Source organism: Rhinopithecus bieti, unplaced genomic scaffold, assembly GCF_001698545.2.
Source record: "Rhinopithecus bieti isolate Rb0 unplaced genomic scaffold, ASM169854v2 scaffold_8220, whole genome shotgun sequence".
NCBI classification, from domain to species: Eukaryota; Metazoa; Chordata; class Mammalia; order Primates; family Cercopithecidae; genus Rhinopithecus; species Rhinopithecus bieti.
The window spans coordinates 2968821-2996799 of record NW_016806392.1 but is presented as its reverse complement, the minus strand read 5'-3'; the positions used below and the strand labels follow the sequence as shown (position 1 = coordinate 2996799).

Below are 27979 nucleotides of genomic sequence, written 5' to 3'. Positions count from 1 at the left end.
AAAAAAAAAAAAAAAAAAAAAAAAATTTTTTTTTTTTAATTAGCTGGGCATGGTGGCATATGCCCATGGTTCCAGCTACTCGAGAGGCTGAGATGGGAAGACTTTGCTTAAACCCAGGGGTTTGAGGTTGCAGCAAGTTGTGACTGGGCCTCTATACTCCAGCCTGGGTGACAGAGTGAGACTCTTTCTCTAAACAAAAAAAATAAAATTAAAAAATTATTTAATAACAATCTGACTACAAATCTCAACTCCTGTGCCCTTTGTAAATGTCTGTTTACCTCAAACCAAAATGAAATATTGAGTTTTCAAGATCAAATAATCAGCTATACTGCTGTGCCAGTGTGTCATCAGTAATCACTAATGTGATTATTATTTTGACAATTCTTTGTTTTTTTATAAAAATGTGTTTGTTAACCACCTGCTTGAAATGCATGACCTTTTCTTACTTCTGACTATGCTTATATTCTAAGAAACATCCCAGTTTGAAGTTCATTTTGCGTGTGGGTCCTGCATGTCACACTGGAAAGTCTTCAGGCACTGCTCTGCATTTGTAAAGGTTCTATATCTCGTATTAGAGATACCTTATGCTGACTCACGCATGAATCACTTCAGTAACTCCGTGCTGCTTACAAAAGCTTCTGTCATGCACCATTTTACTATTTTTTTTAGACCATTTATGGGCAGCCTTTGTTTCTTCACTGTCCAGTAAGATTGGTAATTTATGAATAAATTAGGAAACTAAGACATGTACTCATGGAAATGGCCAATGTGCTGCTCTGTAGTGTCAAGAAATGGCAATCCCAGGTATTGTAAGAAATCGGGATGCATCCCACCTGTGAGGAGAAACCAAAGAGAATCCACCAAAGCCTCTGGGGCCTTCGTTGGAGGTAAACTCTCTGCCTTCAAACCCCCCAACAAGCTCTAAGCCATTACAAGTAACAATGGCTGTCATTTGGGTATAGCCTAAACCATACTGGTCTCAATAAAATAATAAATGTTCTCTTAAAAGATTTGGAGAGATGCTGATCTAAGTGGCTGACTGCCTGACAGTGTCTTATTAGCAGCTGGCTGTGTCCTGTTCTGCCCTCAGCTGTGTTCCTAGCATCTCAACCACTCCTGCAGGGAAAGGGCTCAAGAGGGAAAAACAGCAGGAGAAACCCTGGTAGATGATCGATAGGGTAGTATCTGTCATCACAGCAAGAAACATTACCCCTGTCACATTTGATCCACTCTGTTTATTAATAAGCTGCTTGACCATCATTTTTAAAAATTCATATAGACCTATAACCAAGTCTCCAGTTCAGTCACTTACCACTTGCAGAGTCCAGATAACAAGAGTGAGTTCTGGTATAAGGAGACTTTTTATTCCATAGCTTAGCTTAGGGAAAGAAGTACAGACTCCTGCCCTTAAAGGTACCACCTCACTTTGGGGACAGAAAACAGAGGCTTTTAAAGGGGGACTTGGCATGAACAGCAAATGAGGGAAGGAGCGAGCAGGTAAAGGTCTCTGTCAGTGGCTTCAGTGTCTTATCTTTCAGGTGGTTAAGCTGGTGCCAGCACAGGCAGAGCTAAGTTATAAAGTGACTGTTGTCTGAGATACTCTCCAGTGGGGGGAGAGTTTCATCTCGGGCGTACTTGAGGTTGTAAATTGACTGTTGTCTCAAAGAAATCTCTGGGTGGGAGAGATTTCCAGTCCAGGAGCTTCTAAGCAAGCACATAGTTACGTAAGCTTGCCCTGTAGACAGTGTCTGGTAAAGGGCAAGTAAAGGTTGCGTTTAAAGAGCTAAGTAGGAAATGGAGAACAAGGCAAAGGGAGGAAAGAGAAAATAAGAAAATAGTAATTAAAAAAAAAACAACTCATTATCTTTCTCTTAGGAAAATGGGGGTAATAAGTTGCAGACCTAATTTTACATGAATCTTATATTATCTAATATCATTGCACTATAAAATACATCAGAAAGAACTAATAAACAGATAGTTTATATAGTTGTATATGACTAATTATGGTTACTTATTTAAATATAATTTTAATTTTAAAATGAATGTATAGTTTTTGCTTTTCTGTCTACTTGGATGACCTTTGCGTTACTTGACTTTAGTTTTCACCAAAGTAAGAGAGCAAAGAAGCGATGGGGAGAAAGATTTACTGGAACTCTCCAAAATCCTGTTAGGAAATTTCGAAGTTGTTTGGTACACGTAGCAGCTTTTAAAGCAGCTTTACTTAAGCCTCGGAATTTTCAAACAGCTTTTGCTCTGACTTTGGTCTTTCAATCAGCACTAAAAGAGCATTTTCTCATTGCATGGGAGGGGGAAACACTTTAATTAAAATGGAAAGAAAAGCCTATACCAGCTGTGAATTTTCAACTAACCACAAAACTAGATTTATTTTTGTGTGTATGTTTCACTTTCAGCCAGAACTCGTTCACATAGCTGTTTATTTTTTTTCCCTCACATAAATAGCATGACCGTGTTTTTAAAGTGGGATTGAGGGATGCTACCAAGAATTCCTGGCCCCAAGACCCACAGATGCATTTCAGTTCAAATGTATAATATAACAATGGTTAATTAAAAGATGCTCCTAGATTGTAGGCAACTTTGATTCTAAGCAAAGATTTAAGGAAAACATGAAGATTAAGTTGACTTGATGCTCTTGATTTGTTCTTTAACATATTGTGGCTTCTTAAAAATTATTTTAATACCCTTATTTTTTCCATGATGTATTTCTCTTTCTGATTATTAGAGAACAAAATTAGAAGGACTAAAATATTCATTAGTAAGGAATTGAATATAATATAGTATAATATAATTCAATCTTTATAAAGATTAAATTATTTATTAACATAAGTAGATGTTAGTGATAGATTATTAGGTGATAAAAACAGATGGCAAAATGGTATATATTTGGTATGAAAATACTGTTACAGTGGTTGCCTGGGTAAGAGGAAGATTATAGAGGGACTTTCTAAGGGACCTAATCTTCTATGCTTAGAAAATAGAAGACATGCCCTGAAAATCTGTGGATGGCTTCAGTGTATGTAACTAGCACTCAGGGGTCAACCTGTATACACAGCAGGCAGAGCCAGTTGTAAAGGTGGTGAAGTGATGTCTGAGAAACAGACAACCTCATGTGGCATCAAACAGATCTAAGGTTGAACCCAGGCCCTGTCCCTTAGCTCAGCCTGCTTATGAATGTGTCCTCATATGTCAACACATGTACTTGACATTTCCATCTATCTTGCCAGTTCCTTGCCAAAAAATATTTTTAAACCCTAGTATTGGGAATGGCCCAAAGTGGGTATTAAACACAAGTCATCTCCTCTTTCCCTTTAACTCTTTAATTGTCTCTTCTCAGGGAAGAATCTGAGAGACTCTTCCAGCCCGTGGCCATAGAGCTGAATAATAACTTGTCCAGGGCCTACAACTGGTTAGCTGAAGAGCTGGACTAGTACCACATTTCCCAATACCCAACTGAATATTCCTCTATCAAATGATGCAAAATGATGCTGGAACGTGGAATGTGCTAGTTCTAAGATGAGGTGCATGAGCTCCTTGAGCAAGAATAGCTATGTCAGAACTTAATGATGCCTCAGGGGCACTTATTGACATAAGGGCTGCTGAGCCTCCATTATGCACTGGGGTACAGGCTACTGAGGTGGCTGTGAGAGCTGTCTCAGAAACTTACACTAGAAGTTACTTCTCCGGATCCTTTCCTAATGTTAATTATTTTCACAAAGTTCCATTCGTATCAAGAGAACTCCATAACACCTTATATTTTCTTTTTTTTTTTTTTTTTGGTGTAAATGTAAGGGGTACAAATGTGGTTTTGATACATGGATATATTGCACAGTGGTGAAGTCTGGGATTTTAATGGGACCGTTACCCAAATAGTGTACATTGTACCCATTAAGTGATTCTCATCCCTCACCATCCTCTCACCTGAGTTTCCAGTGTCTATTATTCCACACTCTATGTCCATATATACACATTATTTAGCTCCCACTTATAAGTGAAGCCATGCAGAATTTGTGTATTTCTGAGTGGTTTCACTTAGCATAATGGCCTCCAGTTCCATCTGTGTTGCTGCAGAAGACATGATTTCATTCTTTTTTATGGCTGAATAGTATTCCATTTTATATATGTAGCACATTTTCTTTATCCGTCATCCATCCATTGCTGGACATTTAGGTTGCTTTTCTATCTTTGCTGTGAACTGTGTCACCCTATGTTTTTGTCACACATGCAATAAGTCTCTTAAAATGTCAAGTACTATTCAAGGCTGTTTTTATAACTGATAGCAGAACAAATATAGGGAAAATCTTTTCAGTTAAAAATTATTTAATGACATTTGTTCAAATGGCCCTTTAATTATAGAGATAATAAAATTGACAGGTTAACACTATTTCCTCACAGTTTTGGAACCCAAAATTAGAAGGCCTTTTGTGTTGCCAAAACTACCAAAATTCTAATTTTATTACCTCCAAGTGATGGAATTACTTGAATTCAAAGGTTTAGAGACAGGAATTGAAAATATGTTTTATTAAACGTAAACTTTTCCTGTCGACTTTAGAAGAGGTTTTTTACATGTTGATTTTTCTGTTGCTATGGTTACTCCCCTTCTTGTCACCCTGACAGTGGGTTGAAAGCCACTGACAGTATTAATCTCTGTGGCTGAGCTTAGGCTATTTTTAGATATGCCATACTTCACACATAATTGCACGTGGGTGAGCAGCCTACGCTAGTCTGATCTGTGAGCAGCTGGGCTGAGCTGCCAGCTGTTTGCAGGGAATCCATGAGCTGCTCATCCTTCTGGGCTCTAATGCCCATACCCTTCTGCTCCCAATGGAAGTGTTTCCATTTATCTGTTTGGTATTTGGACACCTTAGTTTCCAGCAGCTTGCCCTTTCATTGATGAATCATACAGATAATGAGATGGTTAAATGCAATTAATTAAGGAAAATTTGATTTCCCGTGCTTCTGTTGAGAGTACTGTAACTCATAGGATCTTAGAATTTTAAAGATGTAAAAGCCCTAGAAATCAACCTAGCTGTTCTTTATTCGCAGATGAGGAAGCCAAGGCCCAGGAAGGGTGAGTGACACAGCCAGCTAGCTGGCAATGAGAGTCCAGACCTGAATCCAGTCCTTGGCTTCTCTTTCACTGATTAGTCTACTGAGGCCACACTTGAATCAGTAGTAGGATTTCAAATCTTATGTTATTTTATTGCACCCATCGTAACTGATGTTGTACTTGTCATAATATTTATGCATGAATTAGCTGAAAAAGGAGGCCAGATTTGAACATCAGTTTATTTGCCTTCGTAAGAACTTTATAAACTTAATTTTCTGATGTTTATAAAAACAACTTTCAATGAATATCTTTGGAAATGTTCAATAAGGCAGTTAACAAATGACATTTGAAAAAGTGAGAAAGAAAATGTGATCACCAGACAGCTTTCTCTCTGTCGACTACACTATGTCATGATTATTTTAAGAATTTTAAATACTGCTTTTTATTGTGGGTAGCAGAGTCCTCTATAGGAGGAAAGGATACACTTCACCTGAAGATCTTGTTAAAAATGAAGATTCTGGAGTCCAATGTTGGAGGCACGAGCCTGTAGTCTCAGCTACTGGGAATGTTGATGTGGGAGGGTCACCTGAGGCCAGGAGTTTGAGGGTACAGTGTGCTGGTCATCTGGCCTGTGAATAGCCACTGCCCTCCAGCCTGTGCAACATATCAAGATGACATCTCCAAAAAGGGAACCCTGACCAGCGTGGCCATGCCATAATCCTAGCACTTTGGGAAGCCAAGGAGGGAGGATTGCTTAAGCTCAGGAGTTCAAGACCAGCCTAGACAACATAGTGAGACCCAGTCTCTATTTAAAAAAAAATTAAAAATTATTTGGGCATGGTGGCACGTGTCTGTAGTCCCATCTACTCAGGAAGCTGAGCTGGGAGGATCACTTGTGCCAGGAGGTGGTGGATGCTCATGCCACTGCACTCCAGTCTAGGTGAGAGAGCAAGACCCTATCTCTAAAAAAATAAAGAAAAGAGAACCTTTGTTCATTGTTGGTGGGAACATAAATTGGTACAACTACTATGGAGAACAGTTTGGAGGTTTCTCAAAAACTAAAATTGAGCTAACTAAAATATGAGCCTGCAATTCCATTCCTGGGTATATACCCAAAAGCAAAGGAAATCAGTATATTGAAGAGATACCAGCACTCCCATGTTTTTTTTTAGCACTGTTCACAATAGCTAAGATTTTGAAGCAACCTAAGTGTCCATCAACAGATGAATGGATAAAGAAAATGTGGTACATAAAAAGAATGGAGCACTAGGCTGGGCGCGGTGGCTCACGCCTGTAATCCCAGCACTTTGGGAGGCTGAGGCGGGTGGATCACGAGGTCAGAAGATCGAGACCATCCTGGCTAACATGGTGAAACCTCGTCTCTACCAAAAATACAAAAAATTAGCCAGGCATGATGGTGGGCACCTGTAGTCCCAGCTACTCAGGAGGCTGAGGCAGAATGACATGAATCCAGGAGGTGGAGCTTGCAGTGAGCCAAGATCACGCCACTGCACTCCAGCCTGGGCGACAGAGCAAGACTCCGTCTCAAAAAAAAAAAGAGTGGAGCACTATTCAACCATAAAAAGAAGGAGATCCTGTCATTTGCAACAACATAGATAGAAGTGGAGATCATTATATTAAATAAGCTAGGCACAGAAAGACAGACTTTTCATGTTCTCTCTTATTTGTAGGATCTAAAAATAAAAATGATGGAACTCATGGCGATAGAGAGTAGAATGATGGTAACACAAAGGATAAACGCTTGAGGTGATGGATACCTCATTCACCCTGGCGTGATTATTATGCATTACATGCCTATATCAAAATATCTGATGTAACCCAAAAATATATACACCTACTATGTACTAGCAAAACTTTAAAAATAAAAAAAAGAATTTAAGATGCCATCTCAACAGGATTCCGATACAGTAGGTCTGATGTGGGACCTGAACTTCTCCATTTCTAACAGACTTCGAATAACTTGCTGTTACTGGCCCTTGACAGATTCTGAGCAGTAAGGAGTAAGATAACTTAAATTATTTAGACTGGATTCAGCTAATATATTCATAAACCTGTTAACATATTCATAACCCCATTCTTTAAGCATGTGTGCACCTAAACTTTGTGGACAGAGAGCCCACTACCTCCCATAGCATTCTGATGTAGCCTGCAATCCTCTGAAATTCAGAAGTTCTTTTTCAGCCTCCATCACCTTGTTCTAGTTGAAGTTGTTTGCCTCTGGTTTTATCACTGGAAGACTTGCAACAATTGGTCAGCATCTTCCTTATACCAACGCTATACCTATTTAGAAAAACTTAGCAAACTACACACTACCTTATCCCTCTTCAGGCCAGGATGCCACCACTCCAGTAATGGGGCCTCAGTACAGACTGTCCAGCTTTTATCATTTTTGCTTTCCATTTTGTGGTTCTTTCCCTTTTTCTTATATGCTTTTCCACAGGAGGAACCCAAATTGAATTATTTTCTTTCTTTTTTTTAAAAAAAATATATAATACCAAGTCCATCATCTTTGGTAAACTTACTCTGAATTCAAAGTGTATCAGCATTTTGGTTTTTCTCTCTTTCTCTTTTAACTGCTCTATGTAGATATTGCAAGCTATATCGAAGGGTGACCACAGTGGCCCCCAGTGGCTGCCTTGGCATTGTAGCACTCCCACGGGGGGTGGCATTCCCACTAAGGACAATCCTTAGGCTCCAAGCTTTTCAGTGATGCCTTTATTCTTCTAATTCAGTAAGGAAGAGACTTTTTTGGTTAGTAATAGTCTTGTTGGATTTTTCTTTTTTTTATTATACTTTAAGTTCTGGGATATATGTGCAGAACATGCAGGTTTGTTACATAGATATACACGTGCCATAGTGGTTTGCTGCACCCATCAACCCATCATCTACTTAGGTATTTCTCCTAATGCTATCCTTCTCCTAGCCCCTCACCCCCGACAGTGAGACCCACTAAGTCTGCAAGTTGAGAGAGAGTATCCCTAGTGTACAGTGGAGGAAATTGTGACTCAGCGTGCCTTACATACTTGGTGGGAAAGTTACACAGCTAGGTAATAGCAGAGGGGTGTATGATGTTCCCCTCCCTGTGTCCATGTGCTCTCATTGTTCAACTCCCACTTATGAGTGAGAATATGCAATGTTTGGTTTTCTGTTCCTGTGTTAGTTTGCTGAGAATGATGGTATCCCGCATAGTATCTAAATAAAAGTTTGATCATTTCTAACAATTATACTTGGCAGCTTTGCTATGGAGGCAAGACTCTACTATAGAAGACCAAAATATACCAACTCACCAGCTTTCCCAGTTTGAAAGGGGCAAATGTCATTTCATTCATGGTAGAGCATTTAACACAACGGTAGGATGAAGTTTATATACCTGTCACATACAATAGCAACTGCTATTAGTTCCAGTGTGCCGCACTGAGTGCCAAGTACTTCACAAACAGTATCTCTAATCTCCCACTAAGTCTGCAAGTTGAGAGAGAGTATCCCTAGTGTACAGTGGAGGAAATTGTGACTCAGCGTGCCTTACATACTTGGTGGGAAAGTTACACAGCTAGGTAATAGCAGAACCAGGCAGGATTCAGTCCCAGCTGTGTCTGATCCTGCAGCCTATTTTCATCCTTTCATACCAGGCTGCCTCTCCATGTTCGCCAATCCCAACTTTCTTTAGCTAATGATCCAACAGCCACCAAAACCCATCTACCTCATCATCTGTGGAAACAGGCTCACTACCAATTGCTTGATAGCTCAAGGACTTTGGGGCCACTACAAGCATCTCATGCTGAGGACAAGAGCATATGAGCAGGGGGAGATGAAGCCCAAGATTTAAAGGCTGATGTTCATTGCCTTGGACCATGTTTACATTCTAGCTGCAGAATGGCACTTAACTTTCACTCAGTCCTCATGTCAGCAAAACTTTTATGGCCTGAAATTCACAACATATATATTTCTCTTAAGCCCAGTTCAAAGAGTCTTATTTGACTAAATGGTGTAATTTTAAGGCAGTCATACCCAAACTGCTGTCCTGTCTCATAGCTCCCAAATAAGGGCATGATGGCAAAACCCCAGATTATTTCATATTACCAAGGCATCAACTATGTTTCTGTTTTTATTTTTAGAAGTACATATTCTGGCAAAGGCATCTAACCATTACTGGAACTTAGAGACCTTTCAAGTTTAAAAATATGTGTAAAGTCTCCTTTTTTGGTTGACTCTAAAGTCATAGCCGTATCACGATTATGACAGATTTTACTGGGAGGTGTCATGCTTCCATATTACTCTCTGGTGCACAGGGTGATAAGTGCTAGGAGAGTAATATGCCAAATAGTAGAGATCAGTAAAGATTCAGAACTCTATGCCACGCTTACTCAGTTCACTTAAGATAACTATTTATTGGCCTCAAGAATTGTCTTTAGTGTAATATGCAAATTTGCCTAGTCTTACCCGTAGATTTTCCTAAGTAATGTTCCTCTCCCAGTGCTGAGTTTGGGTCTTCAGCCATTCTGGCAGCTGGATGCCAAAGAGGATCCTTGATTATATTTCTGTGCAATCTTCATTTTGCTTTTTAAGAAAATTAACTTGGCTCTTAATAGACCATCAGTGAATGTTATTTCTCTTCACCTGCCCCTACCACTTCCTCAATCTAAGATCTGGTTAATCATATTAGTATCTCTTAAATCTTCATCTGGGATATATCTCGCCTACATTTATTCCTTAGGGGATAAAAATCAGCCCTAATGGTAGCAGGAAGGCCCTTGCCTCACATTGGTCACTTAGCCAATTACCTGCTCTCTCATGTAAAAACAGGTTCTGGCTGGGCGTGGTGGCTCTAATCCCAGCACTTTGGGAGGCCGGGGTGGGCGGATCACGAGGTCAGGAGTTCGAGACCAGCCTGACCAACATGGTGAAACCCTATCTCTACTAAAAATACAAAAAATTAGCCAGGCATGGTGGCGCATGCCTGTAATCCCAGCTACTCAGGGGGCTGAGACAGGAGAATTGCTTGAACCCAGGAGGCGGAGGTTGCAGCAAGCTGAGATCATGCCACTGCACTCCGGCCTGGGTGACAGAGCGAGACTCCATCCCAAAAAAAAAAAAGGGTTCTAGGGGAATGATGAAGTAGGGAGTGGTAATCTGAAATTGAGTTCAGTGTATATGTAAAAATTAAGTAAAATTTCAAGGTAGGGAGAGAGAGCAGGAGAGAATATACTTCTTCAGGAATACCTGCAGTGATGCATAGCTTCACATGAAGAAAACCAGGTTCTCCCCCAGAGTACTAGTGATTTCACAAACATTAGCAAGGAGCAGTGGGGTTTTAAAGTGATAGGAATACATTGAATAGAGCGCCATATTTAGAACCTGAACACCTTGAGCACCATATTTAGAGCCTGGCACCTTTGGTACCAGGTAGAACAGTGCAGTTTCAGGAAGCATTCAGTCTTTGAGCCTCATCATTGAATTATTGTCCAAGAGTGAGAGAGAAAGCAAGAGGGACCCAACAACGAGGTGCTATTGGAGGGAAGACTGCTAATGGGAAGCCGACGCTTAGATGTGGTAAGTTCGAGGAGGACTTTGAAGAAAAGGCAGGACATGTCATTATAGGGAAGATGGGAGGGACTTCTAGAAGGGGGAATGGATTTGCAAGGACACACAAAGATACACACCATGTACTGGAGGTTGCTTGATGAATTTGATGCCTGCTCCTAGGGCTTGGACAACTATGGCACACACCTTGTACACAGACATCCCTTTGTCAATGTTCAGTAAAAGCCAGTAGTGACAAATGACAGGTCTGCCCCTCTTTCTGACTAATGGCTACCTCTTAAGCCACTGTCACACTGGGCCTGCCTCCCTTAATCCCACCTCTCTATTTTATAACAGTGAGCATAGTTCCTCTTTAGAGTCTACTACAGTCCCTTATATGAGATTGTTAAAGGTCAGGGTAACTAAATTCCTATCAGAGATGAGAAAGCCTCAGAAAACAGAATCCAGATATCTGAATATTTAAGGAATCAAAGGAGGAGGAAACATAGTAAGCAATAATAGTAATTGCAAGACAGGATGCAGAAATAGAAAACTTTGATTATCTCATCTAATCCTGCCAGCAACCTTCTGAGATGGGTATTACCCCCATCCCACTGATGGGTTTAATGACATACAGAAGATCACATCTCAAGGTTATCAAAACCCAAGCCCTTTGTTACCATTGCCAGTGCTCCAAAATGCTCTCTGATAGAAATGATTGTACCATCTTTTTTGCGTATAGGTAACTGCCTGTTTCTGGCTGACCTCACTTCAGTCAGTTCCGCCATGGAATAAAAGGTGCTATATCTCAAGGCAATCAAGTCAGTGCCAATATCCCATCCTGTGCCTCTTCATATCTCTGGTCCCTTCATCAGTGCTATACACATAATCAGGGAGCTCAGGAGTCTGAAAGATCTGAAATCTAATCCCAGTTCCACCACTTTCAAGTCGTGAGACCTCAAATAACAGACCTGGCATTTCTGGCCTTGGCTTCCTTTTCTGTAATATGTTGACGGTTCTCATCTAGAAGGGTTGCTGAGATAGTCAGTGAGGTAACGTGGCATGTAGAAATGAAAACTACTGGGTACGGAGCTTCCATAGTGGGTTAGGTGTGGTGCTAAGCACTTGACCTGTGCTGTCTCCCTGTTTCTTCACAGTCATCCTATGAGGAGGGTGCTGTTATTACCCCTCAGGCACACGGAGGTTAAATGCCTTGCCCAGTTCCACCTCTGTTAAAGCCAGATGTTCTGCTTTTGTCCCCTTTCTACTCACCCCCTCAGCACCACCAAATAAGGCTTATGTTACCTTTTGCACCAGCCATTTAAAACATTTAGTTGAAAACACTTTTATTCTAGCATTGAAAAGTTAAGTTTTAAGAAATTGGAAAAGTGGTTTGTTTACCATTTTCATTACTCTTAGAGTTAGAGATCTATTTTGTGGCACTGACATTCCATTAAAAATAGTGGCATCACCATGGGGTTGTTAGGTGAATGAGATTTTTGTGTGTAATTTCCACAGAAGTGGTTAGTTATGTGACATTTTCCCCTTTAGTGTCAGTGCTCCAACATTTATAATACATAATACTTAAATGTGAGGAGATTATAAAGAGTATAATCTTCCTTTTACACAGAAACAAAGAGAAAGAGCCTTTATAGCAAAATTTATTCTGCCTTTGGCTATGAGGAGAATTGTGTTTTACGTTGGAAATGTAAACATTTTAAGTCATGGAAAGACATCATTAAGTTTTTCTACTTTTACATGCAGATGTAACTTACTTAAAACAGTAGATTTGTGACTAGGAGGTTATATGTAAGTAGAATGCTTGTAAGTGCTACCTTATATAGGGGAACTGTTAGGGAAAGGATTTACATGGTCAGTACTCTTAGTAAAATGTAAATTCTTGTATTCAAAACATTTAACAGCCTCTGAAGGTGCCCTTTTGTTTTAATTTGGATTTACCCTGGATTTCTTAAAGTGAGCCTAGTCAGCTTAGTTGATTAAGAAAAAAGGTTTATCCCTGAAATTAAGTGAACAGTTCACTTAACCAGGGGAGATGGTCCTGGTTTTCATCAGGTCCTAAAAGGTAGTCCTTGACTCAGTCCATAAATTAAGGCTAAAGAATTGCTAGATGAGGGTGTATGCTGGTGGTGATACCACAGCTCTGAGTTCTTCCCTCTTCTTGGGTGAACCCACTCTGCACTGCTCTCTGCAGCTGTCTTGCGCATCAGGCCAGAGCACTGTATTCTGCATGCAGGACAAGATTAGTAGGTTGCATTGCTTTTTATTGGAGGAACTGGATGCTTTCATCCTGTGTTATAATTAGGCAGTCTGGCTGCTGTACTAGGTCCAATATTGTCTCATCTGAACTTATGGTGAGACACCTGGCACCTGTGAATGTGACCTTATTTGGAAATGGGGTCTTTATAGATGTAGTTCAGTGAAGATAAGATCATACTAGATTAGGGCTCACCCTAATCCAGTGGCTGGTGTCCTTAAGAGGGGAAGTTCAATAACAGACATACAGGGAGAATGCTGTGTGATGATGGATGCAAAGACTGGAGCAATGCATCTACAAGCTAAGGAATGCCAAGGATTGTTGACAACCACCAGAAGCTAAGTAGAGTCAAGGATGAATTCTCTAGAACCTTTGGAGGAAGCATAGCCCTGCCAATAGCTGGATTTCAGACTTAGCCTCCAGAACTGACAGAGAATACATTTCTGTTGTTTTAGGCCACCCAGTTTGTAGTACTCTGTTATAGCAGCTCTAGAAAATGAATACAGCTGCTAATAACATAACCTCCATCCCCCTCCAAAAAATAGACAAATCAGGAGGTTACTTTTTTTTCCCACAACTAAAAGAAGCCCATAGGTAGACAGTCTAAACAGGGACAGTAGCCCCATGATGTGTTCCAGGTGCCTCCTTAAACTGTGATCCTTATCACAGCTTTTGCCTTCATCACCACTCCCCTTCTCAGCTTGCCCCTGCAAGCACCACCAGTTCTACTCTTGAATAGATGGATTTGTGAGAGGCTCACAGCAAAACAGGGCATGACTAGGACTTCCTGGTTCACAGGTTTTTCAGGCAATGGGGCCAAAATGATTTGGGAAGATCTTGTGCAGACACTGATACTTCTGTATTGGGATGATAAATCTATGTCCCTAAACTCACGTGTGCAGAAATGGTGCTCTAAAACTTCATCCCCACCAATGATAATCAAAGGCCTTGAACTTGCCAGTTAAAGGCAACACAGTCTCTTATAGACTAACCATTTTTTTCTGAGCAAGTGCCCACACTTAGTTTCTCTACTCTGTCTCTTCTCCCTGCCAAGATGGTGCCAGGGTTCTGGAATGAGCTCACATGTCTCTTTGGTGTTTGCGGAAGAGCTTCTGAGTGTCTTCTAGGTCCTTGCCTCTAAAGAGAGCTTTGTGTTCCTGTACACTTCTGGGTTTCATTTTCCACTAGAGCCACTGACTGCCCTGTATGCCCATAGACTGTGACCTAAAGGCCGTTGGTCCTTGTTGCTCCTGGCCATGGGCCCCGCCATTACACTGGGGGCTGAAGCCAGGCAATTTGGCTTTTGTTTTAGGATGTGTTCCACAGCAGACTATCAAAGGGGCAAGCAGGAGACAAAGGTCTGGTTAGGACAGCAGCAGAGCTTACATTGGTTTCTGCAGATTCCCCCTTTGTGCTGGCCTCTGCCCTCTGGGTATGACCTCCAGGGGCACTTTCTTTAGTTCCTTGAACCCAAGAAGCCCCCTGTTCTTCCACCAAATATCCTGATGCTCCTGACTCCACTTGCTGAGCTTCCTTTGGGGCCCTGGGAGCAGTCTCCTTGCTGCCCCCACCTACCCAGTAGGAGCTGGGAAACCTGAGCCCACCTTTCAGCTCAGCAGGGACAAAATCCATTTCCATGTCCAAGCATCCAGTGCTGTGTGCCATGGTGCCTCTGCTAGCCCTCAGGCCCTCACAGCTCCACCTGAAAAGCCATAGCAGTCCTGCAAACAAAGTCATCTTTCTCAATCCTCTAAAACAGGGGTTCCCACTCCTGGGCATGCACCAGTACGGATCCGTGGCCTGTTAGGAACTGGACTACACAGCAGGAGGTGAGGAGCACGTGAGCCAGCATTACCACCTGAGCTCCACCTCCTGTCACATCAGAGGCAGCATTAGATTCTGGTAGGATCACAACCCTATTGTGAACTGTGCGTGCAAGGGATCAAGGTTGTGTGCTCCTTGTGAGACTCTAGTGCCTGATGATCTGAGGTGGAACAGTTTCATCGCAAAACCATTTCCCCCACCATTTGTGGAAAAAAATGTGTTCCATGAAACCAGTCTCTGGTACCAAAAAGGTTGGGGACTGCTGCTCTAAAAGACCTACAGAACTGGTTCTTGTGAATTTTCTGCAGTTGCTTATTGTTGAGTGGATTCTATTTTGTTTTTTTATTGAGAGAGAACAAATTGTTACAGGCTTTTAAGGAAACCAAAAACATTTGCTCTCTAATTATATCTGTCATTCCATTCCCATTCAGCTTGCTTTCTTGTTTTGGAGTAGGCCATTCTAATAGCCAAAACTACAGTCAAGTTTTCTCAATAAGTAAAAGCTGTTGCTTTTCTGCTACAGTATGTAAGAAGACTTATCACCCTGGTTTATGAATTTAGTCTTACTGAAGATTCTAATAAATTATCAGGCTGGAGGCATGTTGATGGTATCAGTCTTTGCCCTGTCCCTTACTGGAAATACTTTTTGGAAATATTTAGAATAGTAGTGTTTTGATATGCAAGCTCCAAGCGTGTTTTTTCATGTTCATTTATTAATTCATTCCATCAGTCAGTAAATACTTATCGTATACCTGTAATGCACCAGGCATTTATTCTGGGGGCTAGAAATAAAGCTCTGAGCAAGAACACCTTGGAGTTTATATCCTGTTAGAGGGAGATTGACAGTGAATAAACCAGCAAATACATGCATCAGACAGTGACAAGTGCTTATAAATACAGTAAAACAGATGGTATGGTAGAGACTGGAGAGTCATTTAGGGGCTTCTTTAGTCTGGGTGGGCAGGAAGGCTGCTCTGAGGAGACAACACTGAAGCAGAAAGTTGAACAATAAAGAGAAGCCTGTGTGCATAGATTTGGAGCAAGAGCCCCCAGGCCAAGGGCACAGTGCACTGACCCTGCCTCTGCCAGTGCAGGGCATTGAGCAAGTGAGGAGTGGTATATTAGCCCTAGTAGTTATATGGGGCCAAGCATGGAATCCAGGAGTCCCATAGCAACTGGAACAATCTTAAGTGAGTGACTAAGAATGTAGCATGGAAGACATTATAAGTGGGGCATTTTTTTCACCACAAAGAATAAGAAAGCAGATGTTAATGGAGGGTGAACATACTCACTGTAGTGATTCTCACATTGGTGTATCTATCAGCATGTTTTTAAAAATGTGTTTTAATTGTGCTCCCCTCCCTTCCTCCGCCAACATTCTCTTGTACATCCCCAGGAAACTAGGCTTTCCTCCCAACCCCGGCTCCTTGTGAGAATCCTGCCTCAGAATGCCACAGTTCCTGATAGAGCTGTGTGCATCCTGCGGGCAGATGAAAGCAAGGAAGGCTAAGGACCACTGAGTGTTTAACATACCAACAGGCAAGCAACTCAGTGCAGTGCTGAGCCTGATGGTCAGAAGCTGGCTTGGTGGGTTCCTCAGATCAGGTCTGGAGGAGAGACTTCTCATGTGGCGGCTAAGTCTCCTGGAGGAGACTCCACAGACATTGTCATCTAATGACAACCTGTAGTGCCATGAGTTTGGCCTCTCATTTTTACTATTATGTTGAAATGGCAACATGTTTTACATTATAAATCCTTAAAGACAGTTTCTTTATTAATTTCAGTCACCTGGAAGGAATTTGTCTTTAGAGAGAGGTGAGGTAACATCATTGACCCTTGAGGCTATGTAGGAAGCCCAGGCTGAAAAGCTTCCTCCTAGAGATTAGATGAATGGCCCAGGCTGTCGGCCACATCATGTCAGCAAGAGGTACCCAGATCTCTTGTTGGAAGTGAAGACACATCTGTCATGATGAGAGCACATGCATGGAATGTTGGAGGGGAGGCTGTGTGTACCAGGCCTAGTGCTGCCCTCTCCACTCAACGCTGCAGCTTCCCCATCTGCAGTTTGCAGAGCATCCTTTGTGGGAACAGTTGCTGTGAGATTTGGCAGAAAACTTCCCAAGCCTGTCTGAAGTTATGGTGTGGCAGCAGGTAGGTTATGCTCGGAGCATTGGTTATGAAATGTCATTCTTCTATTTTCAGTAAATATTCAAGATGTGATATTACAAGAAAATTTGGAAAAAGAAGATCAAATTCTGGTTTCCCTGGCAGGATTAAAACAGGTATGTGCATTGCTCTGACACTATTTCTTTGTGTCCCTCCTGCTGTGGGGAGGGACTCCCAGGGCATGTAGCACCATGATGTTAGAGCCAGCATCCCCCTAACCCTTATTTCTTCCCAGACAGAGCCCCCTCTGCATCTCCACCTCTTTATGCCCCCTGTTCCTTCTAACGATTATATCTGACCCACACTGGTTTTCCATTTTCCACTCCTCTCCTTCCTCTTACCAAACCCATTCTATTTGTTCCTTACCCAAAGCTAGTGTAGGTAGACCAGCATCATATTCAGTCATTCATCCATGGATTCATGAATGTCTTTGGAGCACAAGTCATAATTAGTACCTACAGCAGGCCTTAGACCCTCAAGGACCACATTGACTCAAGCCTCGAAGATCTAAATGAAACATAAATGTCAGTGAAAAAGAGTATGCTGTTTCCAGATGCCTACCTATGCTATGAACAGTCCAGCTCAGGTGGAGCCACTTTAGTGAGCAAGCTGTGCAGTGGGGGTGGATGTGGAGGCAAATTATGCTTCCTGTTTTAAGATAGTGTTAAGTGTGTGACTCCCATATGTGACCCTGTGAGAACCTGGCTATTAAATGTCCTGACATTTTTCTTACTCACTGCTAAGCCAGCAGCTTTGATAAAATTAGATTTTTTTCTCATTATTTATTTCTTATAGTAAAATACTAATATTCATACTATTAAAAATGATTGATGACAAGGCTAGTTTAAATGTCTGAGAGATTTAGCTAGCATCTGAAAACAAACTCATCCATTTTATTCATTTATTTTCTTCTTCTTTGAACACAGATCAAAGACATTCTAAAAGGTTCCCTGCGTTTTAACCAGAGCCAGCTAGAGGCTGAAGAGAATGAACAGATCACCATCGCAGACAACCACTACTGCTCCAGTGGCCAGGGCCAGGGCCGAGGCCAGGGCCAAGGCCAGGGCCAGAGTGATCAAATGTCTGGGGTCATTAAACAGGTACAGAAGCTCTGATGCACATGTTACATTAACTCAAAGGGAGCACATTCACATAAGTTCCTCAGAGTTAAGAATCATATAAACCCTATCAAAGTTACTTCAAATTATCATGTGTGAAGTTCAGCTGTGGAGGTGCTGTGTAGAGCTGTGCAGCCTGTGCACTCTGTGCTGCAGGGGGTGCCATTCACAATGATACTGATGAGACAAGTGTCTCCCAGAGTCATGCGGTAAGTGCCCTACAAACCTGTATGCAGCAGTGTTGCTTGAGCCTCCTGCCATGCCCATTCTGTGGGATGGGAAAGCTGGATCTCTGTCTCAGTTGTCAGTTGCCTCCAGTTGATGCCTCTTTTCCCCTTTAGGAAGTACTGTCTACGCTTTCCTAATGCTATCTCGAGTGGATTTCACTTTGCTAGAACCTTTTTTGCCAAACTTACTTTCTTGCTGCCTTCATGGGGAGGGACTTCTCATTAATGTCTGCCATCTGGGGCAGGGGTCTGTAAAGGGCTACAGAGTAAGTATTTCAGGATTTGCAGGCAACATACGGTCATCTGTGTCACATATTCATTGTTTTTGTGTGTGTGTGTGTGTTTGTATCTTGTTTTGCTTTATCACAACCCTTTAAAATATATAAACCATGCTCAGCTTGGGGGTCATCCAAAAACAGGCCACAGGCTGGATTTGGCCCTAGTTGGCTGACCCCTACTCTCAGATGTCAACATTGTATATCATTTGTTTTAACATAGAACCACAGAATTTCCCAGCTACAAAGGATCTTCCTACAGCTTCCTTACGTGCCTAGTCCTGCCTGCTCATTTGACCAGTGAGAAAATGAAGGTCAGAGAGACACACACAGGCTCCAAGGCCAGAGGCACTTAGCCTGCCAGGCATTATGTTTTCAGAAACCCTGCCCCAACCCAGTAAGCTTCAGTCCCACCATGCTGCCTTGCTGTCCATTATCTGATAAGACAAAGAGATTGTTCATTTCCCACCTATATTTTAAATTATTAATAATATTTTTTAAATCAGCTCACAAATTTTCATCTTGGAAAATGAACATTAGCAAAATATTATCTAAGTCACTTTCTCAAAAACTAGCATTCAGACACTTGTAAATTATTTATTTTTTGTGTGATTTTAAAACAGCAAAATGACATTTGAGTGGGAATGTTTTTCAGTTTTAAGGGTGCTCTTCCAGAAGAGAGACTCCGTGGGTGACTTCCTCTTGAGGCCGTATGAAATGTTCATGGAGTGGTTTGGCTCTGCATTTGTAGCCACATGAATGCGACAGTGATACTGCCAGTTTAATTTCATTCGTTTCTTCACAGATTCTCCTTCCTTGCACAGATGTTTTATTTTTCAATGATCATTTACTTATTCAAATATTACTGAGTGTAGGCCCAGCCACAATGCATTTATAATTGAAAATTTTATTTAAAACTTTAGCATAATTTTTTAGTTGAATGTGTCAGTTTGCTACAGGAAAAAGATATTTTAAAATCACTAATGAATTTGTTAAATTTAAAACTTAATGATTATACTTTGCAGTTGTCATCCCTGGTTTCTGTATTTGTAAGAACCTACCAATGACCACTGCTGCCCCAGTGGACCCCGCCGTACATACCCAAGATAAGCTAGCCATGAGGTGTGTCTGTGTGAATGAAACTGCGCCCTCGTTCTGGCAGGGCCCCATCACGTGCAGCATCCAAGAGACACGGCACCTCTGTGTGTGCTTCTGAGACACAGTCAGCCCTTCCTGGGGCTGAAGACCCCACAAGTGAAAATAAAATGGCTTATCTTCTCTACCTCTTCTCTGCCATGGCCCTTCCCCATAGCTGTTAGCAGTTTATACAAAGCCAGTACTCCTGAAAAAGGTTTTACTGAAGAAGAGAGAAACAGAGAAGCAGTGCTCTCCTCTCTCCTTCAGGGAAATCTTGAGATTTCTTGAGAGAATTCCTGAATTCAAGCAAGCAAGTCAGAAAGAAGCCAAGTGCATGGGGCCTTCCACTGCAAAGCCCAAGGATCTGGGCTAGGCTGATAAAGGCCCAGGGGGTCTACCAGACATGAGATAGCTGCCAAGTACCCACCTTCTTCCTGCAGGAGCTAACTCATCAGTGCTTGGAGCTGGCTAGGTTTTCCTCCTCACTGCTTGTGGGAAGAGGTACAGAGGGCTATGGACAGGCTACACCCAGGAACATGCGTCCCAAGAGAGCCAAGTGGGAGTTCTGAAGGCTTCAAGGGCCTGCTGTGCCAGGAACTGGTTTTACTGTCCAAGACTATGGGATATATCCCCTGCTCTCATGAGCTCCCAGTTATGGAGGGCCAGGGCCTAGGGGAGCAGTGCTAGGCAGGTTCTTGACGCATTGGAGATGTAAGCACCACATGTTGGGTTTGTAATGGGTTGTGTCATAGCACATTCCTGACTTAGGGATGGGTTTTCGTTGCTTTCTTGGTTAATCAGTAAATAATGTCTAAAAGATAGTGCAGAAGGACCAGGCTCCCCTGCCTAGTGACACATGGCTCATGGTCCTCCTGCCGATGCCCTTCCTCAAAAGCAACTGTGAAAGTGTTCTTCCTTTGTGGGAATTCACATGCCCTGCTCCTCACTGTAAGGTTGGTGTGATATGGCTCATAGTGTTCTTTCTGTTTGGTTTGCAAATCTTACCTCCAGCTCTGAAAACAGCAGTCTTGTGAAATTGTGTTCTATAGAGTGAGAAGAGCTACACGCTCTCCCTCCCTTCTCAGCATCTATCCTCACACATTCCTTTGGGAAGTATTTGATGAACTAACTCAAATCAACTACAGTAGAAGGCAGACTTTGTGGGACCCTGGGTCCATTAGTCAGCCAGCGCATCACTTGCCCTTTTGGTACTTGGGTCCCCTGTTTTAATCCGCATATTGTCCACTATTATAGCCACCAGCCACATAGCTATTTAAATTTAAATGCGCTGAATTTCAATAGAATTAAAAATTCAGTTCCTCAGTCACACTAGCCACTTTTCAAGTGTTTGGTATCCACCTGTGGCTAGGGGCTGCTGTATTGAGTAGCACAGATAGAGAACATTTCCATCATCGTGGAAAATGTCTGTTGAACAGTGCTGGTCTATAGTTGGGCTCACCTGCTTCTACAACCATCCTAAACTCAAGCTATGAAATGGGGTAGGACTGGGAAGATAGCAGAAAGTGGGTAAGAGGGATATGTGTTGTGATGATCCTGGCTAGTTTTAGGCAGGACTGACAGGTTGAAAACTCATCTAATTGTGTAAGACTTACCCATATCTGGTAAAAAGAGAGGATTGACCTAGGGATTTACAACACTTCTGTAAATGTTATAAATGGCACCAGATAGCAGTTAAGGCTGCTAGAGAAGTCCATAAAGAAGTCAGCTCTGCATCTAGAAAAAAATTATAGGTGGGCGTCCAGAAGAGTGGGGTCTTTTTTTGTACCTTGTGACATTGGCCAAGCTACCAGGTCTCCTATTTGGGCTTGTTTGCTTGATCTGTAATGCAAAGGGGCAAGGAGGGGGTCAATAAAAGAAAATGAAATGCCTGCTAAGGACCTGTCAGCTCTTAACTTGCTTTGTCTATGAAGGCAGCCTGTGACCTTCATCTAGGAATTGGGGGAAGCATGCCAAATAACTAGAGTAATGGTAGAAACTATCTTTACTTTTACTCATGGGCTTTGAAAAGTATTTCTCCACTTCAGAATCTTACTGACATCTTTACTGTAAGCTAGAGAATAAGTGATCTCAGTATCTCTGAAGCAGAGGCACCACTCTAAAAACTAGGCCCTGCTAAACATGCTCTTCTATTTTCAACCTAGGATAAGCTCCACCAAGTAGCATTCCAGCCCTGTGTTGTGGTGAGAGGTCAAGATTTTCACAGTTTACAGTGCAGGACAACTGTCTACACTCTGGAAGAAGTCAAACCCAAGGGCCTCTGTTGATTCCCCAGCAGCTTTCAGTGCACTCCCCAAAGGCAGCACGGCTCTCACCAGGTGCACCTTATATAGAGACAGTCATGGGGAAGAGATTTGAGTTCTTTTCCTCCAACTCAGAAAAAAGACAGTCCTTCTCTACCCAACAGCTCCAGTGCCATTTGAGATCACATGCCCTGCTACCAGACTACCGTGTGCTACGTTTTTCTTCGCTTGTGTAGGAGTTAATGTGTTGATAGAATGTTAGCAGCTTTAGAACCTGAGATGAAGAACCTCAAGGCCTATTGCAGCTCTGTGATCTTAAAGGCCAATTTTGTTTATGTTCTCCAACTGAATATCCTAAAGGTTGGTGAATCATTAGAGGTGGAAGGTTCCCCAGCCATTATTTAGCCACTCGCCCCCTACATCACTGAGGAGGACGTGAGATTTAGAGAGGGGCCTGTCAGTCAGGGCTCAAGGCCAGATTTCCCTGAGAGATGTTTCTCACTCCCCTTCTTGGCTCTGCACACAGCCCACAGATGGCTGAGGCCATGCCAGTCAGGAGGCCCAAGGACTCAGGAGACCCTTCCAGTCAGGGGTCTCCATATATCTCATTAGACTGGAGACCCCAGCCCGAGACTCCACCCGTGCAGTGGGGAGGGTAGGCCGGCAGGGTGAGGGAGGCAGGTGTGGGCACTACATCGCCTTACAGCACCACTGGGTGAGGTGTTCTTTCTGCCAGGCTGGCACTGGATGTCCTTGGTCAAACTATGGCTTTGCTAACCCAAAACCTTTACCTGTGTTCGTGGATGTTAACTTTATTAAGTTAAAAAATAAAAAGCTACTCATAATTGCTTAGAAAGAAAAGAAAATAATTGTTGAGTAAAGCAATTCTATCTCTATACTTTTTGCCATTATAACTTTGCAATTGCCATTCTTGGTTTTCCCATTCATAGAACCTAGTGGTTACCACCATTGCTCCAGGAGACCCCCATGTGCATACCCAAGATGAGCTAGCAATGAGATCTATATGAGATGAAATACATTAGGCCTTCTGAAAGCTATCCTTCTAGCCAGTAATAAAATTACTCCAGATCTGGCAGCTCACATTAGGGAGCCAGCAGCTGCCCATGTCATCTCACTCTATCATGACAACACATTAGGAGGAAGACACTTGTCTTTATCCCTGTTTCACAGATGAAAGTTAAAGTTCAAGAAGGATGGGTGATTTGTGTGGCAGGGTCCCACATGAGGCTGGTAGGGATTCTGCCTGCAACCTATTGGCCAGCTCCTGAACCTGGGCTCTCCCCAGCAGCACAGGCACTGCCTCCGTCTGAAGCTTGTCAAACAGGAGCTTTACTTTGTTCCCCCAGGGAAGCCAGCATTTGGCTTTGGAGGGGCTTACAAGATGCTGCTGGCACCGCACCACTGGTAAATGCGTGGGCTTCGCGGCAGCAGGTCAAACACTGCGTCTTTCAAGATCGAATGTAGGCTGAGGTGGCCTAGCTTTCCACAGCGCGTCCTCCAGTTCACAGGGCCTTCCACTCAGTTCTTTGCCAGTTTCTTCTTTCATCCACCTGTACTTCTGACTGCACTTCACAGGCCTCTTCAGAAACGCCAGGGTGCACCGATAGAGGGAGTTCCGATGACTTCATCCTGATTTCCAAAGAAGATGATGGGAGCAGTGCCAGGGGCTCCTTCTCTGGCCAGGCCCAGCCTCTTCGCACCCTCAGAAGCTCCTCTGGGAAAAGCCAGGCCCTAGCCTGCTCCCCACTGGTGTTCTCAGATCCGCTGATGGGCCCAGCCTCAGCTTCCTCCAGCAACCCCAGCTCCAGCCCTGATGACGACAGTAGCAAGGACTCTGGCTTCACCATTGTGAGTCCCCTGGACATCTGACCACAGTGCCCAGTCCTGCCCCACAGGGATCCAGCCACCCTTTAGTGGCTCCAAGGCCAGACTGAGGCTCGCCCAGTGGAGACCCTTCTGAAACCACTCCTTCCTTCCCGGCATGCATTTGGCATTGGTCCAGCCCTTTGAAACCCTTTAGAGAGAAGCATATATGGCCACAAAGCACACAGGCTTAGGTTTGCCAAATGCAGACAGGGCTTTCTGGGCCCTTACCTAACCCCTACCCGACTCTTGCTCTGAGTTAGAGCTGAGTTACATACCCAGTATCACACTCACAGTTAGAAAAGTAGAAACACTTTTCCTCTGTCCCTTCTTCCCAGCCAAGAATGTGTGGCAACTCCATCAGTTATACTTAGAAGGAGGAGAAATAGTTATTTTCCTATCTTCTGTCCCTCAAAGCATCAGACATAGGAAAACTGGTTTATACCAAGAAAGCTTCCTCTGTGGAAATCTGTCTCAGCCTACTTTATTCCTGCATTGGGAAGCCATATCGCAGATCTAAATGCGATAGAATGAACTAGAACTAGTGGATTCCAGGGCTGGGGGGAAAAAAACAAACTCATTACTGACCTCTCAAAGTTATAATGATCTCTGCAAACAGGGTCTAAACTTAGGAATCATATTTAGGTGTGATGTAGCATTAGATTTTTTTTTTTTTTTTTTTTTGATGTATTAAAGAATGCATCTCCAATCCTTAGGCCATCAATGTCTCTCCTTAAACAATTGTATTTCACCTTTTAGAATCTTTCATAGCCAGAAAACAAGGTTACTATAAGCCAGTTTTTGCTGCACTGATTTCAAAAGATATAAGAATATTACTATCCTTCAGATGGAAAATGTGACCTTGACTTTATGGGATAAACATCTTTCAGACAGTTTTCTAGTCAAGTTTCTCTGGTTTCAGAGCTGTATATATACCTTTCAACTGAGGAGTAAAGGGAAAAACCCAAGTTCGTTCCCACCCAAAGTCAGGATTCCTCATTGGCCTTAAAGTAGCAGTCATAAGACTTAGAGAATTGGACCTAGAGCCCCTTCTGTGGGGAATAAGGATACCTAGAGAACATTCCAGATGCCAAGATCACGCAGGATTTCTGCACACCCCCTTCCCTTCTTGGAAGTCAAATGTAGGAACTGCAGGGCCTGTGCTCATCTGTGAACCCTGCATCCTGGGCACCACTGCCAGGACCGGGTCTGACATGCCAGTGCCTTCCTGGCTCAGCACAGAGACTCTCCCCCCTGTCAGTCAGCACCTTAGGAAACCATGATGGGCACAGAGCATCACATGAGTTGTTTCTCTCTTTAAAGAAGATTCCCTGGAAAGGATGCTTTTCCTCTCCTTTGCCTGCGCAGGAATTCTAACAGGAATGGGTGAGGATGGCAGAGGGACACAGTGCCTGTCTCGCGCCATCAGGGAGAGCAGCCACACCAGGGATGACTGACTCTTTGAGCCTGTCCTCAGAGGATGGCGAGGCAGCTGGGCAGTGGAGGCCTTCATGGTAACAAATGAAAGCTCAGTATAGAGGAACAGATACTGTTTACTTCCCCCCTACTGCTCACCTTATATATCTGTATAGACAAATGTGATAATGACATGATTTCCCACCTGCCCTCCAAGAAAATGGTGACTCACTCTCAAGTCAGCTACTGCAGAGAGGGTTCTCATTAGCTTTGCAGTTTGCTCTTAAACTCTAGCAGGGAAATCTCCTCTTACCACATCAGCACGTAAGGTGAATAATAACTCTGGTTTTGCCAGACAACAGGTTGTCTGGCCTTCAACCACTGGGCAGTTGCCTGGCAGGTACACACAGTAGCTCCCTGGCTTCTGGCTCTGAGTGTTCCTCTCAGCACCTCTGAGTAAGTTGCTGCCAAGCACATACCCCTATGACAACACTTTGTAAGCCACGGGGCCCCCATACAGTGAGTGGCCTTGCAACTGTGCAGGGTTGCCATTGGTCACTTTCGCACCTTGGGAAGGTGTCAGTGTTTTCAGTTCTCAAGTAAGAGGTGTAGAACTGTTCCCGCCAGGGCTCTGGGACCGACTGGAAAGGACCACAAAGCTGGTCATCCCTGGGCAGCTGGGCCACTGTCACCTGCTGACCTCTAGTATTTCCTTTACCCTAGAGCTAGAGTCATGATAGCTGAGGTCACTGGCCCTGCAAGAGTCACTAGGCACCCACCATGCCAATAAGGCTCTCCGCTGGCTCCCTGCAGTTGGCTGGGTGTTTAATAGTCACTGAAAACTCCCAGCCCTGCTGCACGCTAGAGGCATGTTCTCTTGGTCCTCTCTCTCCTGCGCTCCTATGTTGGTGGCATGTGAGGACCAATGGGTTCACTCAGAGATATTGCTTCTGTGTCCCCCAACAAGCTCACGCCCTCTTTGGAGAGAGACATACAAGAACAGTAGGTCATGGGCAGTACCAGCCTCAAATTCCCACAGGCTCATACTCAGACAATTGTATTACTGCCTTTTGTTTTTTAAGTGTTTTTTTTTAATTCTTCATAGTTGAGTATTATTTGCAATTTTATTAGTTACAGTGCTATTAAAGAATATGTGTTCCTTTTATTATTTTGTCAAATACTTATGTTTACTTGCACATTTTTAAAATCTTGAATATATTGTGTTTTGTTAACAAATGTAATAATCAGTGGAACTCTTCTTATGTTTTGATTATTAGCAGTTAAATACATTTTGTATACACGAAGCTTAGATTAATTCCCATCATCATCTCCTTTTTTTATATATGCCCCATGTGTTTTATGCATTCCTTTTTGATCAGATTGGAATTTGAGGTAAACTTTAGCTTTGTACATTACGTGTGAGAGTTACAGACTAGCAAGTCTAATTACTTTGCCTTACCTTGAGTGTATGCCACAGGGTCAGATAACACGTTAAACATTTAGTTACACTGGATTACTCTGCCAAAGCTGACCTCCTGCTGATGTTCAGAGGTAACGGCAATCTGAAAAGAAATAACATCATTGCAGAAAGAATGTGAGTCTAAAAAAAAAACCAGGACCTCCCTGTGATTTGCCTTGTCTGCTGATGACCGATGGACTCTTGTGTGTCAGCCCTGGGGTTGCTAAGGAAGCTGCCTTAGGGAGTTGGGGGTTAGTTGCCGCTCTCGACGGGAATGCCTCCTCCACTTCGTCAGAGATGCTGAACACATAGCGAACTCTGTGGAAGTCATGCTGGCCTCCTAATAATAACCTGTCAGAGTTGATGCACATTATTTTTGTGTTTTGTTTTTTTTTTTTTTTTAAGAAACTGCCCCAAGGGTTCATCATAGAACAGGAGTGTGTATGGAGGACTTAGGTCCCCACATAGAGTGGCCGTTCTGTGGCGGCTACAACCAATTCCATCCCTCCTTTCCTGCGGACACACACCTGGCCCCTGGCCTCTGCCCTGTGTGTCCAGAGGAGGGGCACTGGGGAGGCTGTGGAGCAGAGAGAAGAGGCCGGATGCATTGAGGATGGCACCTGGCAAGCCAGGCTTCCTTCTCAAAGGCCAGACTGCTTTCTCAGTGTTACTTTCTAAAGCTCTCTTTTTATGGTGTTAAAAAGATGTATAAAGTTGGTATAAACAGGCTTGAGACCACTTTGATGTACAAGCTGTCATAGCAGTTTTTCTTACAGTGGCACAATTCATTTGATTGATGGAATATGCAGTGATGCCATTTATGTCCTATCGCTTTTTTCTCATCCATCTTTATGCTATAACTCATATTGATTTAAGAAATGATTTCTCCTTTTGGCAAAGCGATCCCATTCAATATGGTTATAATAAAAGACTAATGTGAAACTGAGACTGTAGCTTGACTTATTTCAGGCCATGTGTGGGGTCACAAGGTGCTGATCAGGCCCGGCCCAGAGGAGTCCCTCGGAGTGCATCGTCAGGCGGGGAGTGGACGATGGAACCGTGTCCCAGCCCCAGCACTGTGGTCCAGCCTCACTGCACCACGGGGCAGGTCCTAGGCCTGGCCCAGGGCCCACACCCAACTCTGACATACCCTTCCTAACTTGGGCTAGTTTCTTAACTTCTGGGGCCTCAGTTTCCTTATCCACAAACGGAAGATAATAGTAGTCATCTAGCTCATAGGGTGTGGTGGGGATTGAAGAGGATAACAACTGAAAGTACTTAGCACAGAGCCTGACGTACCATGAAATGCCTGACAGTTTCAAAGATGATGC

General features: G+C 43.1%; 1 protein-coding gene across 11 annotated transcripts in view; it reads left to right on the top strand.

Moving 5' to 3' along the window:
• Positions 1-27594, top strand: part of TBC1D5 (TBC1 domain family member 5) — a 607988-nt gene extending 580394 nt beyond the window's left edge. For 6 of the 11 annotated variants that reach the window (XM_017875881.1, XM_017875880.1, XM_017875883.1 and 3 more), the window contains 3 exons: positions 16908-16987; positions 17798-17971; positions 23486-23779. In XM_017875881.1, the coding sequence (XP_017731370.1) occupies positions 16908-16987; positions 17798-17971; positions 23486-23779 (548 nt within the window). The other 5 variants (XM_017875878.1, XM_017875888.1, XM_017875889.1 and 2 more) reach the window with 3 other exon arrangements.
• Positions 27595-27979: the final 385 nt, after the last annotated feature.